The 14,201-nt window shown below is 43.7% G+C and overlaps 1 protein-coding gene across 1 annotated transcript; it reads right to left on the bottom strand.

Annotated features, from left to right (window-relative positions):
- Positions 1-2,091: 2,091 nt before the first annotated feature.
- Positions 2,092-6,491, bottom strand: TOB1 (transducer of ERBB2, 1). Its single transcript, XM_056506040.1, has 2 exons — positions 6,192-6,491; positions 2,092-4,024 (listed from the first exon to the last, which is right to left on the bottom strand). The coding sequence occupies exon 2, from the start codon at positions 3,885-3,887 to the stop codon at positions 2,916-2,918; it is 972 nt and encodes a 323-aa protein (XP_056362015.1). The 5' UTR covers positions 3,888-4,024; positions 6,192-6,491; the 3' UTR covers positions 2,092-2,915.
- Between the last annotated feature and the right edge of the window lie 7,710 nt (positions 6,492-14,201).

Raw genomic sequence — 14,201 nt, 5'->3', positions numbered from 1 at the left:
AGAAAATACAAAAGAATTTGCACACCTGAGCAAATGCTTCCTTTCCCCTGTTTTTATGTCATTTCTATCCAAGCAAGTGCATTTGCCTGACAGCTGAATACTGGGTGTGCACAAATGACCCCAGTGATTGACCTGACACTTGGTGAGAACAGAATGTTGCAATGTAAATGTTTGGTCTCAGAAATTCAGCACCAAACTTCAGCAGAAGAAAAATAACTGGGTGAAGCAGACTGAACACAAAGCAGGCAGCTCTCATTTCTCTAAGAAGATTAAAAAATTATTCACACAGAAACGTTCAAAATCATTAAAACAAAAAATCTCCACACTTGCATTGAGAGAACTTGAAGCTCTCTTTCTGACTTGTCTCCTTTCAAAGCACCAGAACCAAACCCTGCTTGTCAAATCTTTGTATTGAAAGGTGCTGCACAAATGTTTGTTCCAAAAGACTTTTCCTTGCGTGGCCCTGCAGACAGAGAGCTGGTTACAGTGGAAAGGAACAAATCAGCCTGGGAAGAGGATAAGCTCACTGACCTTTAAACAAATTATCTCAGTTTAAATCACAGGAACAGAAATATTACAGAACACATGAAGTCTCCACTGTCAGAGTTGCTCAACCTCTTGGGCAGTTTAGGTATTAGCATCGTGCTGTAAATAGTAAAACAGTAGTAAATCTTAAAGTCTAGGCATTCAAATAGAAATAATACACAGAGCTGGCATTCTCCGTTTTCCAGCAATTGATCCAGCATTTTTCTAATTCCTCTTAAAAGCAAAATCACCCACTTAAAATGAGGTTTCAGATATAAGCAATGATAGGCTTTTAATGGCAGTGCTGTCTGTGGCTGTGCCGTGAGTGGAAAGATAAACCAGATGGCAAACTCAATAAAAGGGAGCCAGTTAAACAGAGACAGATGAATGCCCAAAAAACCCCTCTGCTCCATTATTGCTTTTGAACTGGTTGTCATGGCACTGGAAATGGATACCACTGTCAGCCTCCCACCTCTGCCCAAAGCAGGGAGCTCACACTGGAGTGAAAAGCACAGGCTGCTGCCCCACAGCTCCACTCCCACCAAACAGGGGGGAGCATGTGGAATCCCACCTTTTGTCACATCAAGTGCATCCAACAGGAAAAGACTGACCTTTGGTCTCAAATTCCAGTGTCAGAACACTGAAGTTCAGCTCATTTTAATCCTGTGCTCTGTCTGTAGCTCACATTTCCCTGCCAAGAGCCAAGGACTATCCACTTAGCCCTGGGTCTCTGTATGTCTGGAGCTGCCATGGAACACGAGCTCATCTTTGTCAGATTTACACATAAAAGCAGTTTCTCTTCCCTTGACAATGCCCATTAACAAGGAACACTATTTGCTGAGCAGATGGAAAAGAGTAAGTGATGCAACTTCAAAATAGGCCTGGAAAAACTGAGTTGTTCTGTCAGCCTCTGAATTCTCTTCCCTCCCACTCCCATTTGATTCTGAGAATCTATTCAGTTAAAATCGGTAAAATCTGCTAAAATAAATACCTTAGAATGTCACGTGTAGTTGCATTACATTTCTCTATTAAAAAGAGCATATAAAATGCCAGTTTACAATGGGTTTAGTAAGCTGTTAATCAGCACTTTTATTCAGTTTAGTTTCTGAGCTATTAATCCCTAATACAGAGGCAGAATGCTGATTTGCTGGTCTACGACCTCCAGAAAGAATAGTTCCAATGATGAACATGGAAAGGAGATGTTACCTCAGGAATCACCTGAGTCCCTGCTAAACACATCCCATCTCTCCATAACTCAATGTTCACAGAGCTTAAGAGCCTTAATTATCAAGGAAAAAAAAAATAGAATTCCATTTTGGCTTCAGTGAGCTGCAGTTATGAATAACAAGTAGAATTTGTTCAAATAATGGCAGGCAAGTCCCTAATGGGGTTCTGTGCTTTGTCAGGGGTATTTTGGGTAAGGAACCCCCCAGGAGGTGCAGCCAGAGCCACCCTTGCCTCTGCTGCTGAGTCAGGCTCTGGTGCAGCCCAGCAGTGCCAGCACAGGGAACGCAGCGCTCAGCTCGTCAGCACGACACGAACAACACACACACCACCACAGCCAGGTAATTTTAAAGAATTTTAATACAAACTTAATATAAACTATTTCAGTCCCTCTTAACATGTAAGACACTGACTCAAAATACTTTTATACCTTTTTTCAAGTATTGCACAATGTAGGTACAAAATTAATATTTACGATTACATTTTCTTCCATAATATATAGCAAAAATCTTTAAACTTTTAACAGAAAATACAATTTGTGTTTCTTTTGAAAAAAGCAAATATTTCATACATTTTAATTCCACCACTAAGGAATATTCTGTACACAACTTTTTTACTTTTTTTAGAATTGATGTCTTTAAGATGGATATCTTACAATTTCAGTAAAAAAAATACAACATGAAGCTGCTGCAGCTGTCACAGATCACTGTAGTAAAAAGATATAAATGCAATACCATGTTGTAGAAACAATATATATACTCTGATATTTTACAAACTTTGTACTAAATTAAATTATACAATTAGAAAAAGACCAATAAACCCACCTATTAGTGCCAATTTTTAATATATATACACATATATATCTGAGCACATATATATATATATACATAAAAAAATTAGCCACTTCCTTGCTATATCTTAAATACTGTAAGAGGCCATATTTTTGAGAGTATAGTTTTGTAATGTACAGTCAGTATAAAATAATTTTGTGCTTGGTTGGCAAATGAAAAAATGATGCATGTTTTATTTATCTAACCAAGCCTGAATGTATTCATACTACAAGCCTTAAAAAAAATCTCAAGAGGTGGAAAAAAAGATACACCCTTGGGTACGTGCATTTTAACTTGTACAATAGTATTTACTTGGATTTCGCTTTCGGTTTATTTTTAGTTAGCCATAACTGGCTGGAATTGCTGGTTAGAATACTGCATGTTGTTTAAACTAAAATTCAAGCCATCCACAAAAGACTTCTCATTTAGACCTCCATAGGCTGCAAACATATCAAAGGCATTACTGTACTGGAGAGGACTAAGGTTAAGGGGGCTGTCACCAGGAAAGATGCTACTGGTACTACCTTGACCCTGCATGTTGGGGAAAATGAACTCCTTTGCGTTAGGAGACAGGGCAGAAGTCTTCTGCTGTTGCTGTTGCTGACTGCCTAGGCCGAGCCCATAGAGAGAGTGCATGGAGGAGGAGAGGGATTTCTGCTTCAAGAGGTCATTGACATTCAAGCCAAGGTTGGTGGGAGAGGTGCGGGCGACCTTGTTGCCACGGCTGCTATTCTTCATTTTGGTTGAGCCAAACTTGGTGGCAGCAAACGTGGCAGTGGTGAAGGTTAAAGGCTGAGTGGAGCGGGGCATGAAGGTCGGGCTCACAGCAGCTGAGTGACCAAAGGGAGGAGAAGGAGAACTAGACACTGAAGATGCTGGGTCACTAATAGGCATGAACACCTGGGCCTCGGGGTTAAAGCTGTTCTTGATTTCCTTATCCAACTCACATCCATTTTCATTATCATCCACATAAAGCACTTTCACTGGTCCCTTTTCACCGATTTGGTATGAAACCTCAAACGGGTCAATCCAAACACTAAGATCCTGAGGCAAGTTGCCACGAACATCATCAATGTCCAAACCACTCTCTTTGGATGCTTGTTCTATGACTGGGTCCACTTTCTCCCCTATATGAATACATCTAAACCCTGATCCTTTGTATGGCTTTTCTGGATACCAGTGCCCTTCATACTTCTTTTTCAGAAGTCTTTCAAGCTCTTCACCAAAAATGTTGACACGTCGTCTGGGAAGCTTATTGTACAAATATGAAATAATAAAATTGAGTGCTACTTGGATTTCAAGCTGCATAGCTGCTGTGCCACAGAGTTATAAGTCTGTTTCAAAACCCGAAGAAGAAAGTGTTGAAGATGCCACAGGGAAACAAAATTTCATTCAAAGTGCTGATTCGAGTTGATTATTATCCTTCACCTTGAGTGCTCTTGTTCCTTTAAGAAAAAACAAAAGCAAACACATCCAAGTAAGAACAGTGTAAGATCAAGCTCTGAGGCCCATTCTTTTAGCTTCACTTTCTGCAGAAAATAGGTTACTTTTTAAGTGAAAAAATGTGCATTCAAACTATTTCTGTTCCTGCCTGTGGAAGGTGAGGATGTCAGCTCCATTCAGTGTGACTTACAAACAACACTAGAGAGGATGGGCTTGTGTTTACATATACAGCATGGGGCACTTCCAAATCACATGAGCAGGGTGTTTAGTTAATCACAAAGCAGCAAGGATAATTTTTAAGACATCACAGAACTGCCAAGCCTGTCAACGGTTCAATTACCAACCCGGATTTGGATGATTTATAGTACTCAGCTGCAAAATTTAGTACCAGACCATTAGTTTAGCCTGAAAGGTCTTAGTCCAAGGGTCATTTATCACTTTAAAGTTTGGAAACATATTGACTGCAACTGTAGGCTGCAGAATTTTAAAAATGCTAACAGTTGCTTTAGAAGGTTTCATACAAATAGCTAAAATGATGCAACATTTATTTTAAGACCAGACAAATCTTCCCCCTAACTCTGCACGGGTGGAACGATGCAAAGTGAGGAGAAAATGTCCGCTGTGCACATCCAACAGTTCACACTGAAATGCAGTCAGCACACACATAATAGCTGCATGTATGTTCTGTCACAAGGGTGGCCAAGACTGATAGATTAATTCACAAATTTTTCTCTTTCAACAAATTATTCTCTATTTTTAGATGCAAGATACAATTATATACTCAATTATTGTATAGCACCGTGTGTAGCTCAGATTTCAAAAAGTTCCTGGGCTAACAGGGCTTTTGACAGTTCCAAAGGATTGCCTTTCTCCTGCTCCATGACTCCATTTTATATTTAATATAAGATATGGTTGTCACTCCTTCACAAAGGACAAAAGAGAAATTAGCTGTCTAAAGTTAGAGAAGGGACAAGAATCAGGTATTAGCACAAAAACTGCTAATACAAATCCTGCAGTACCTTGGTATAAACGTTCACACACTCCACACACCTTTGTCGAAAAGTTCCAATAAAACAAAATATGGGGATTGGTTTTGGCTCAAGTTAAAAGCCCAAAGAGAATTTCAATTAACAGTGGGCTTTTTCTGCATCACTAAGAACAAAATTTAGCATGGCTGTCACTAAAGATTAGAGAAATCAGAGTTAAAGGATTTTGATATTAACAATGTGACTACACGGCTTTTTTATTTCTTGCTCCAAATAATCTCCTTTTAAAGTCTGGAACCCTATTTCCAAGCCATTCGTGTCCTCCCCAACATGGTATGGGAATAGTTTGAAAGGCTGTATGATAAGGCGACCTTTAAACGTTTGCTGGATCAGCACCGGGTGGGGATAAGGAAAAGATCAAGGGCAAACAGAAGATATTTACAAAAGGGGCACAATCAGTACCGAAAGGCTGATTGGGTGGTTAAACTGGGCATTTAAAAATGATTTATTAATCCATCTGTGCTGTTCCCCTTCCCCCACGTCCTTTAAGAAAAGAATGTTCCTTTCAGAGCGCACCAGGCTGACGCTTGTAAATGTCTCGACGCGAAACGGATCCGCAAAAGAAACTGATCAAACATATCGGCTTGATAGTGTCGAACTTGTTCTTTTTATGTATTTATGGGCAGTATTTCTGGGGGATCCGAGCCCATACGTGGCCCGGCAGCAGCGCCCTGGCAGGAGCCTTAAGCAGTGGGAGTTACATAACCAGGCAGTCGGATCTCATTAGATTTCTGCTCACAGCCCCGGAGCTCCGGCGGCAGCGGGAGGAGGAGGAGGAAGAGCATTTTCTGAGCCCGTAAGAAAGCGCAGGAGGAAGAGGAAGGGGGCTATCTGGAGGGCGGGTGCGGTGGCAGGGCCCCTCTCCCGGCGCTCAGCCGGGCAGGTCCCGCAGGGCGCTGCCGGAGCGGCCCAGCGCGCATTACTCAGCCGGCAGCGCTCCCTGCGCCGAGCCCGAGCGCGGCCCCTCACGGCCCGGCCGTGCTCTCCCCCAGCCCCTTCCCCGAAGAGCCCCCCCGGCTCCGCGGGGCCGTGACCGCCCCAGCACACCCCGCCCAGGGCCGGGGCCGGGGCCGGGCGGTGCTGCCTCAGCCCCCGCCCGCGCTGCCCCGCGGCCGGTACTCACCCAGGGCTGCGGCGGTAGTGCGAACAGTCCCGGCGGGGCTCTGAGGGCGGGGAGGGGGGGTGCGGCTCAGCACCCGACCCCCATCTCCGAGAGCCAGCTCCCTCGGCGAGGATGGGAGGGGAGAGGAAAGACAAAAAAAATAAAAAAAATAAAAAAAAAAAAGGGGAGGGGGAAGGGTCGGAAAAAAAAAGGGGGGGAGGGAAGGGGGGGAGGGCAGCGCTGCTCACACCCCCACAACGGGCGCGCTCGTCCACCGCAGCCGCGCTCCCTCTGCTTCTGCCCCACCGCCCGCCGCACCCCTACTTATACCCTCCCTTGCCCCGCCCACGGCCGCGCCCCCCACACGTCCCGCGCGGCCACGCCGCCCGAGCCCCGCTCTGCCCTGAGCAGCGCCCGCGCGGCCCCGCCCCCGCCCCGAGGCTCCGCCCCCGCCCGGGGCCCTCCGCTGCCTCCTCTACCCCCCCGGCGCGGCGCGCGGGGCAACTCTGACGTCAACGCGCTGCTCGCCTCGCAGCCCCGTTGCGTCACTGCCGACGTCAAAGCCCTGCCCTTGCGCCCCTCAGCCCCGCGGGGAAGGGAGGGGGAGGAGCGCTGAACTACATCTCCCATGACCGCCGTGGCCCGCGGGGGCCTCGACAGCGCGGACGGCGGGGCTGGCAGGGGCCGCCTGCACGGCTGGCGCCCCTCAGGCTCCGGGGTGCTCCGGGCGGGCTCTTTCCTGAGGGGAGCGCGGGGCGACCCCTCAATCACCACCGGCCCCCCTTCCCCGCGGCCGGCGGCTAAAAATACTCCCCACAGGTAGCAACGCCCGGCCATTGGCTGGCTGCCCGAGCGGCCGCCGCTGATTGGTCAGCGGGGCCGGGGGGCGGGACCGGGCCGGGCTTGGGGCAGCAAGGGTGAGGGCCGGTGGGAGGGAAGGGCCAGCGCCTCAGCGCCGGCCGGGGCTGGGCGTGTCGGGGCTCTGGGGCCATTTGGGGTGGAGTGAAGTGGATTCTGATCCGATCCGAACCGATCCGATCCATTTGGGATGGGACGCACCCCCGTGTTCCTTAAAACATCCCCGTGTTTGCTCTCAAACACCCCTCGGGCTGTTCAGTGTTGGCACTGGGGCGGTTTCCCTCACATCGCCAGCAGGACCCGGTTCTGGAGAACAAATTATGAAGGGCTTTTTTTTTTTTTTTTTTTTTTTTTTTTGTCCCCCTATTCTCCACCCCTTGCTCTGTTTGTATAATAATAATAAAGCATTTGGAAATGCCATTCGGAAAAAATGCCAGGACTTTAACCTTTTGGAACTCAGAGTATATATGAGAATGGGAGGCAATAACCCAAAAGCTGAAATATTAAGGGAAAGAAGAAGGTAATATTTAGGATTTTCCACAGCTTAACATTTCTGATGGAAGGCTTAATTGTTTGTAAAACATAGTTTTTATTCAGATACTAGATTGCAGTATTGCAAACAACTTGAAAATCTTGATTAAGACTCAAAATGTTTACAATTTCCCCCTGTATTTCTCACCCGTTTTTAAATCTAGAGGGTTGAACACGCCTTCAGTGAAAACTGAGTCACTTGTCACTATGCAGCCCAAATGGAAAATAAAATGTGAAGATTCTAACATTACAAGCACTGACGACTGGGAGTCTGCTGTGAACTGCTGCAGCACCTCCAGGAATCAGAAGGAGAGCCCTGGGTATTTGTTTTGATCAGAAAGAGACAAAGTGAAACAACTCCCTAAACAGAGAAGGTGAAAAGACAGATAGAGGGGGTTGTTTTGTTTTGGTTTTGGTTTGACATTAGAGCTCTGGAGTCTCCATGGAACAATAAACACACATTGGCAGGTGACATCAGGCACCAGTGAGGGTTCAGCTCTCGCTGTGCTCAGTTCTGGGGTGGCAGCAGCAGATTTCCCCTTGAAGTGGGAAAAACTGCACAGCGCCACAGATCAGTGTTTTCAGGTGAGATTTCATAAGGAGCTTTACAAACCCAGTAACTGCTGCTGAGCTGCTAAAAAAAGCCAGGTTTTAAAAGCAGAGACTTTCTTTTAAATGGTTCAGTGCTACATGAGAAGCATGAGGAACTGAATTAAATGTACAGAGCTGAGACATTGGTAATCAAGGCAGGCACAGGATCCTTTAAAGCTGTAAAAATCAGGATGTGCTTTCTCTGGGCCTTATGGAAAGGAAGCTTCTCATGCAATCCATGCTATAGAAAAATCTGGTGTTAAATGCCAACTAGACCAATTTTTAGATCCCTCCCACCCCAAACCATTCTGTGATTCTAAATGTTAATGATGGGTCATTGGCCCAGGAATAACCTCTTGAAGGATCAGCTCCACTTCTAGTGTTCCAGTGAAAATTTCAATTTATCCTTGTTTGTCAAAAAAAAATAGCTTTTAAACTGCAGTGTGGTCCACATATGGCATGTCAGAGGTAGGTACAGGCCAAACTGTAGCAGTGTTAAATTATTAACACCTAAACCCAGACTTTAATCCAGGATCATTTGTATTCTTAAAACCTCAACTGGCTTTTTGATTCACAAGGGTTAGAGTAGGGCCTGCAGTGTTTTTCAGCCCTTTTGATTAACACACAGCTATAACAAAATGTCTGCCTCCCTGCTAGAAAAATCTTTGAAAATGCAATCAATACAAAATAACTCCAACGGCAAAATTTTACTCGTGTTGCCAATTCTATTCAGCTGGAAGATTAATCTTAAAAGAAAAGAAAAACTATATATTCTCATCTCTCCTGAGAGACTTTGACAAGTCTCCTCCTCAGCAGAGCAAATAAACACAAGTATTTCAGAGCAGGGCAGGAGGCAGGAGTGAAATTAGAAGTAAAAAAACTTTCTTAATCTATATTAAATAGAAGGTTTTGATCTCATGCCCTGTTCATAGCCAGATCCTGCAATGCTGGTCAGCAGACAGCCATCAGCAACTGAACTACAATTTCCACAGCCTTGTCTCTGCAGAATAATCTTTAAATCTAAGATCTCTGCATTGTAAAACAAAACCTTGCAGAAACTGCACAGACTTGACAGAGAGACTTTCTTTTCTGCTAAAGAAATCTAAATTTGGTTCCTCAAATAATAACTAGCACTCTTTAAAAATCTAAATTAGCATTGTTTATTGATCAACACAACGTCCAAATCTAAAATACAGTTTGTTAATTTAAAAAGTTGTTTAAAGAAATTATATGTAACCAAGAAAATTTATACTAGTTATGTCAACAAGGACAAGAATTTTAAATTTGCAAGAAGACAGGCTCAGAATTTCCACCACCCATCCTTTTCATAGAATCCTTTCTCTGCCAAATGAATGTTGCTGTACAGAATATATAAGCTTTATTCTGGTGGTGGACAAGGAGCTTTGTATCATACATTCCCAACTAGAGTGCTGTCTCTTTTTTAACATTTTCCTATTTAGGATCACAATTCTCCTTTTAGCGTGGGAGCCTGGGCTTTGATCTTGAAAAAATGGAAAGCTTTCCCCATTGTATTCATCCCTCTCTAGCCCAATTTTTATCCATTTGCTGATTTTAACATGTGTTCCTTTTCCCCACCATCTATCAGTGTGAGCAACCAGGCCTGGCTGCTCTCCAGCAGATATCTTAGCACTGAGTTGGAAGTGGAATGCAGATTCTCTTACATTTCACTTTACCAGCAGTGATTTTTCCATAAATACTGATTAGAAAGGGGGTCTGGACCTATCAGGTGTTGCCCAATACCAAAAGCTCTCTGACCACAAAGGTTTTTTGAGGTGGGAAACCACAGAATCACCTTGTAAGTGATGTTGTTTCAATGGAGTAAAAAAAAAGCAGGAGCAGAATTCGGGCAAACCAGCCAGGTGACCTTCTAGGTGAGCCCTGAGCTTGTCTCTAATCCTGTCAAGGTTCATGTGCTGGTCCCAGTGGTGGAGAGCAGCTGGTGGGCAGGGGCTGGCACAGCTCAAGCTGCCAAGGAAGTGCACATGGCAGGATGTGTGCCATGGCTCTGTGCAGCCTCCTGCCCCCAGAGCAAACAGCCCAGGCTGTGCCCAGGCTTGGCCCTGTGCTGCTCAGAGGGCTGAGGAGCAGGAGTAGTGTCCTGGGAGCACACAGGGGAGGGATGGAGCAGGAGGATCTGGCAGTGTCTGTCAGTTTGGGCAGAGGTACAGTTGTGACAGGGGAGAAGAATAGCCCTTGAAGTGGAAGGAGGGAAATACTGCAGTAAAAGGGGGAGAATGGGGGACAGAGGGTACAGTACTGATGGGCTGAGAACAGCCCAGCACTGATCACCCCATCCTGGAAACCCTGGAAGTCTGGGTATCAATTCTCATGGGATGCTCTGCCCAACAGCTTAACTGGGCAGGCAAATCCAAACACCAGCAACAGGATTTGCTCTGCTGTTACAGTGTGTGATGTTAGTGTCTCTGGTGATGCCAAGATTTTAGAAAGTTGGCTACCAAGAGCTGGAGCTTGAATGCACAGATTGAAAGGCAGGTTCCAGATCTGGGTATCTACAGCTTTGTGTTGGGAGTACACTGGAAAAAAAGCCTTCTAAGTTGGTGCTTTCTTAGATATTAGTGACTCTTCTTAACTAAAAAATAAGAAAATAATATATATAATTTTTTTGGGCCAACATCAATAGAAGAAACTGATCTGCAGGAGATCAGAGCTCGGAGCTCACAAGGACATCACTCTCCCTAAGTGGAATGCTACCAATATTATAGCTTACCTGGAAAAAGTTGGTAGTCCTGAGCAAGATGAAACTTCAAGTAAAATTGTGAAGTGTTTGTTTTGCCTGAAGATGGAAGAAGGTAGGATCTGTTCTTGAAGAGGAGGAGCCTGATAAGCAACATTTTCATAATGGGGTACAGATTCTGAGAAGGCCAGTAAAAAAGAGTGAAATGAGGAGTAAGTAATCCAAAACTGCTGTGAAAAGTAATGGTCACAAGTAGCTAGAAACTGTAATAGGAGGGGGAGGGAATGGGAAATATTTTATGAGTATCAGAATTTCCTATAGCTGTGAATAATTGGGCTGAAGAAGGAGGAAGGAAGATTGATTTCATACATTAGAGAGGTTGACCTTTGAAGAAAGTTTTATTAAAATCCAATATAATTTTTTCCTCGAGTTCACCTTTGCGCTGGGATCCTGCCAGTTTAATGTCAGTTACTTGTGCAGTATCTGTTAATAGATAAAATTATGAGGTGAGGACTGTCCTAGCTGATAGCCATGGAACTTCTAAGTTAATCAGCTTCAAGTGCTTTACTATGCTCATTCCAAACAATGATTCATAAACAGTTTTAAAGAGACAGAAAGCTGTTTTTTAAACTGTCAGTACTTTCATGGAGATCAAAAATAAAGATTGAAGATGAAGAGCTGATATTTTTCCTTTCAGTTTCTGAATAGAATACGGTAGCTTGAAAACTTCTCACTAGGAATTTACTTAAGATTTTTGTGTGCACAACATTTTCCAGGAAGGCAAGTAATTATTTTTTTTCCTGAAAAGGGAATTCCAAGAAAACTGTTCAGTCTTATTCAAGAGAGATACTGAATGTGAAAAAAAAAATAGATAGTAAGTGGGAAAAAACCATCAGTAAAGAAGCAGCTTTCATTCAGTCCATTTAAACTGAAGGAAGGAGCAATGGCGGGGTGACTGTTTACCAAAACAGCCCAATAAACACAAAAATCCTGCTACTTTTTTGACATTCTGATTATCATCAGCTAGGGTAAAAAAAAATATAATCTGATAATTACCAGAGATTTCTTTTTGAAATAAATGGAAACTCAACTCTATTTAGGCAAGGATCCAGCCAATACCACCTTTCCTAACTAACCACAATGTCCTCTAAGCCAAATCTTTGGCTTCCCCAGAAATGCTTTTTGTTTACTTAGGAAGGATCAGTGAAGCCTTCACTGTTTTCTAGTTCTTCAACAAAGTGATGTAGACACACCTTACTTGAGAAGGGCAGGAAGGATATTTCCCTGCATTGTCAATGTATTAATGAGATTGGAAGGCACCTCTATTTTTTGCAATAAAATACAGAACAAAATAGAATTTTAACATCCCCAGAAGATCTCCCTTGGTTCTTGCCTAAGAATTTAAAACAACCAAGAACAGTGCAGCTCAGTAAACAGCCATCCATATTTTAAGCTTTCAGGCAATCCCTTTTCTCTGGAGCATGTGGCTGACTGGGTTTCTTTTGCCTTTCTGCACACTATTCCTATCAGTGACAATGTTTTATTCTGAGCCCAGGACTTGGAGAGCTTCATTAGTGACTACCAGGTGACAGGCATAATATCACCTTTAGGAAAGGCACTGGTTGGAGGTGTTGATACTGGATCTGAAGGCAGTGTGATTTGAGAAGTGCTGAGTTAACCTGCTGTGCTGTCACGCTGTGACAGTGTGAGTGATGCTGACTTCAAAGTAAATGAGTTCAAATGTCCGTGTCTTGATAAATACAGTCTGAAAATGGTCCTCACGAGAATGAAAACTATCTTCATTTAAAAAACAAACAAAAACCAACAAGGATGTTTCTTTTCAGCTGAACAGGAACCCAGTACTTGTGCAGACATGAAGAGCTAGTTGAGTGGAAGGATGTCAGGATATGACAGCTGAAGGTTTGACCCTGAATCTTTAAGGGTATTATCCATAGGGGAAAAAAAGCCAATGGAAATTTCTCTTTGAGCTTGCTGTGCTACAGATCTGATCCTTACTCAGCTCCTATTAAAGTCCATTGAGTCACAAAGACAGGAATAATGGAAGGGAATGAAGACTCAAGCTGTGTGTTTGCTCCTGAGACACAAAGTGGATTTTACACAGTTTGTGCATCCTGTTCATGTAAGGAGCAGTTCATGGCAGACTCAGACTGTCACTGGCATTGAAATGATCACTTGGTTCAAATAGTAAATCACTCATTTCCTCTCCAACTTCTGATTCCTAAAGGTGTAATTCCCAAGTTAATATAATAACTGCCTTAAAAGATTAAGCAGAAGGTCGTATTAGCATAACATCTTTCCTGAACTGATGTCAAAATGCTGCATAAAGCCACACCTTGAAATCCCCCACAACAGTGCTCATGGGACTTGCCAGTAATACAATTTCACAGAGATTCCTCTGTTTCAGAGGTCACAGCTCTTTACCCTTTGATGGATAGATTGAGCCACCCTCGTGTCCCTACATATATATGACCCACTTCATTAGAACAGAATGTTTTCTCTAGAACACACAACCCAGTAGGAGCCATTATCTCATGTGCTATTATTAATGCAAAGACTTCAGACAGCCCCTGCACCCAGCAGTGGATCTGTGCAGTCTCAAGAGTAGCTGCAACTAAGATCTTCAGAAGCAGGGATAAAACAGCCATGTCACACAATTACATTGAGTTTGGCAAAGGGAAGAAGAGATTTCTTCTTGATCCCACATGACGATTATCTCCCATGCTGGGAAATGAGCGCTTGGAGTGACATACTTTTTATTGTAGCTAATGGAACTCAGATTTGTAAAGAAAGTGATTCTGCTGTGTGACCATATTATCTAAATTGCTTTGTCGCCAACGCAGAAAAAATTGAATATAAAATTGCCTGAGCATAATTGAGTGCTGACTCACCCCCCGATTAGGGTAAATGGTGGAGTGTTCCAGGGTGCCTTGGAGCTTTCTATAGTCTCACAATCCTATGTGAAATCTCCTGATTGATTTTTTTCCTCCTCCAAGCAAACTTATGTTTTATGCTCCTATTTGAGGCTAGATGCTACAAATCCAGCTGCTGTCACAAGGCATCTTCCCCCTGCTTCGTTATCTTGATCAGTTTTCTGCTGAAACTCTCATCTTTCATCCTGGCTGGTGCAGTTGCCTCCCTTATGATTATTCCAACTCCTGGCTCTCCATATGCATAGCCACTCTTTGTGCTCCAACTCTAACTCTCTAGTTTCTAAGGCTATATAGCTGAGGATGTTTTCTCACAAAAAACTTTTCCATAAATTCTCACAATTTCATTTCAGTCTAATCCAAGGCTGTACACACATGACACTGCTC

The sequence above is a fragment of the Oenanthe melanoleuca genome, chromosome 18 (assembly GCF_029582105.1).
Source record: "Oenanthe melanoleuca isolate GR-GAL-2019-014 chromosome 18, OMel1.0, whole genome shotgun sequence".
In the NCBI taxonomy this organism is placed as follows: Eukaryota; Metazoa; Chordata; class Aves; order Passeriformes; family Muscicapidae; genus Oenanthe; species Oenanthe melanoleuca.
This window is presented reverse-complemented; position numbering and strand designations above follow the sequence as displayed.

Excerpts from the sequence above, each read along its gene's own strand:
- TOB1 (XM_056506040.1), bottom strand. The coding sequence starts at position 3,887 with ATGCAGCTTGAAATCCAAGTAGCACTCAATTTTATTATTTCATATTTG.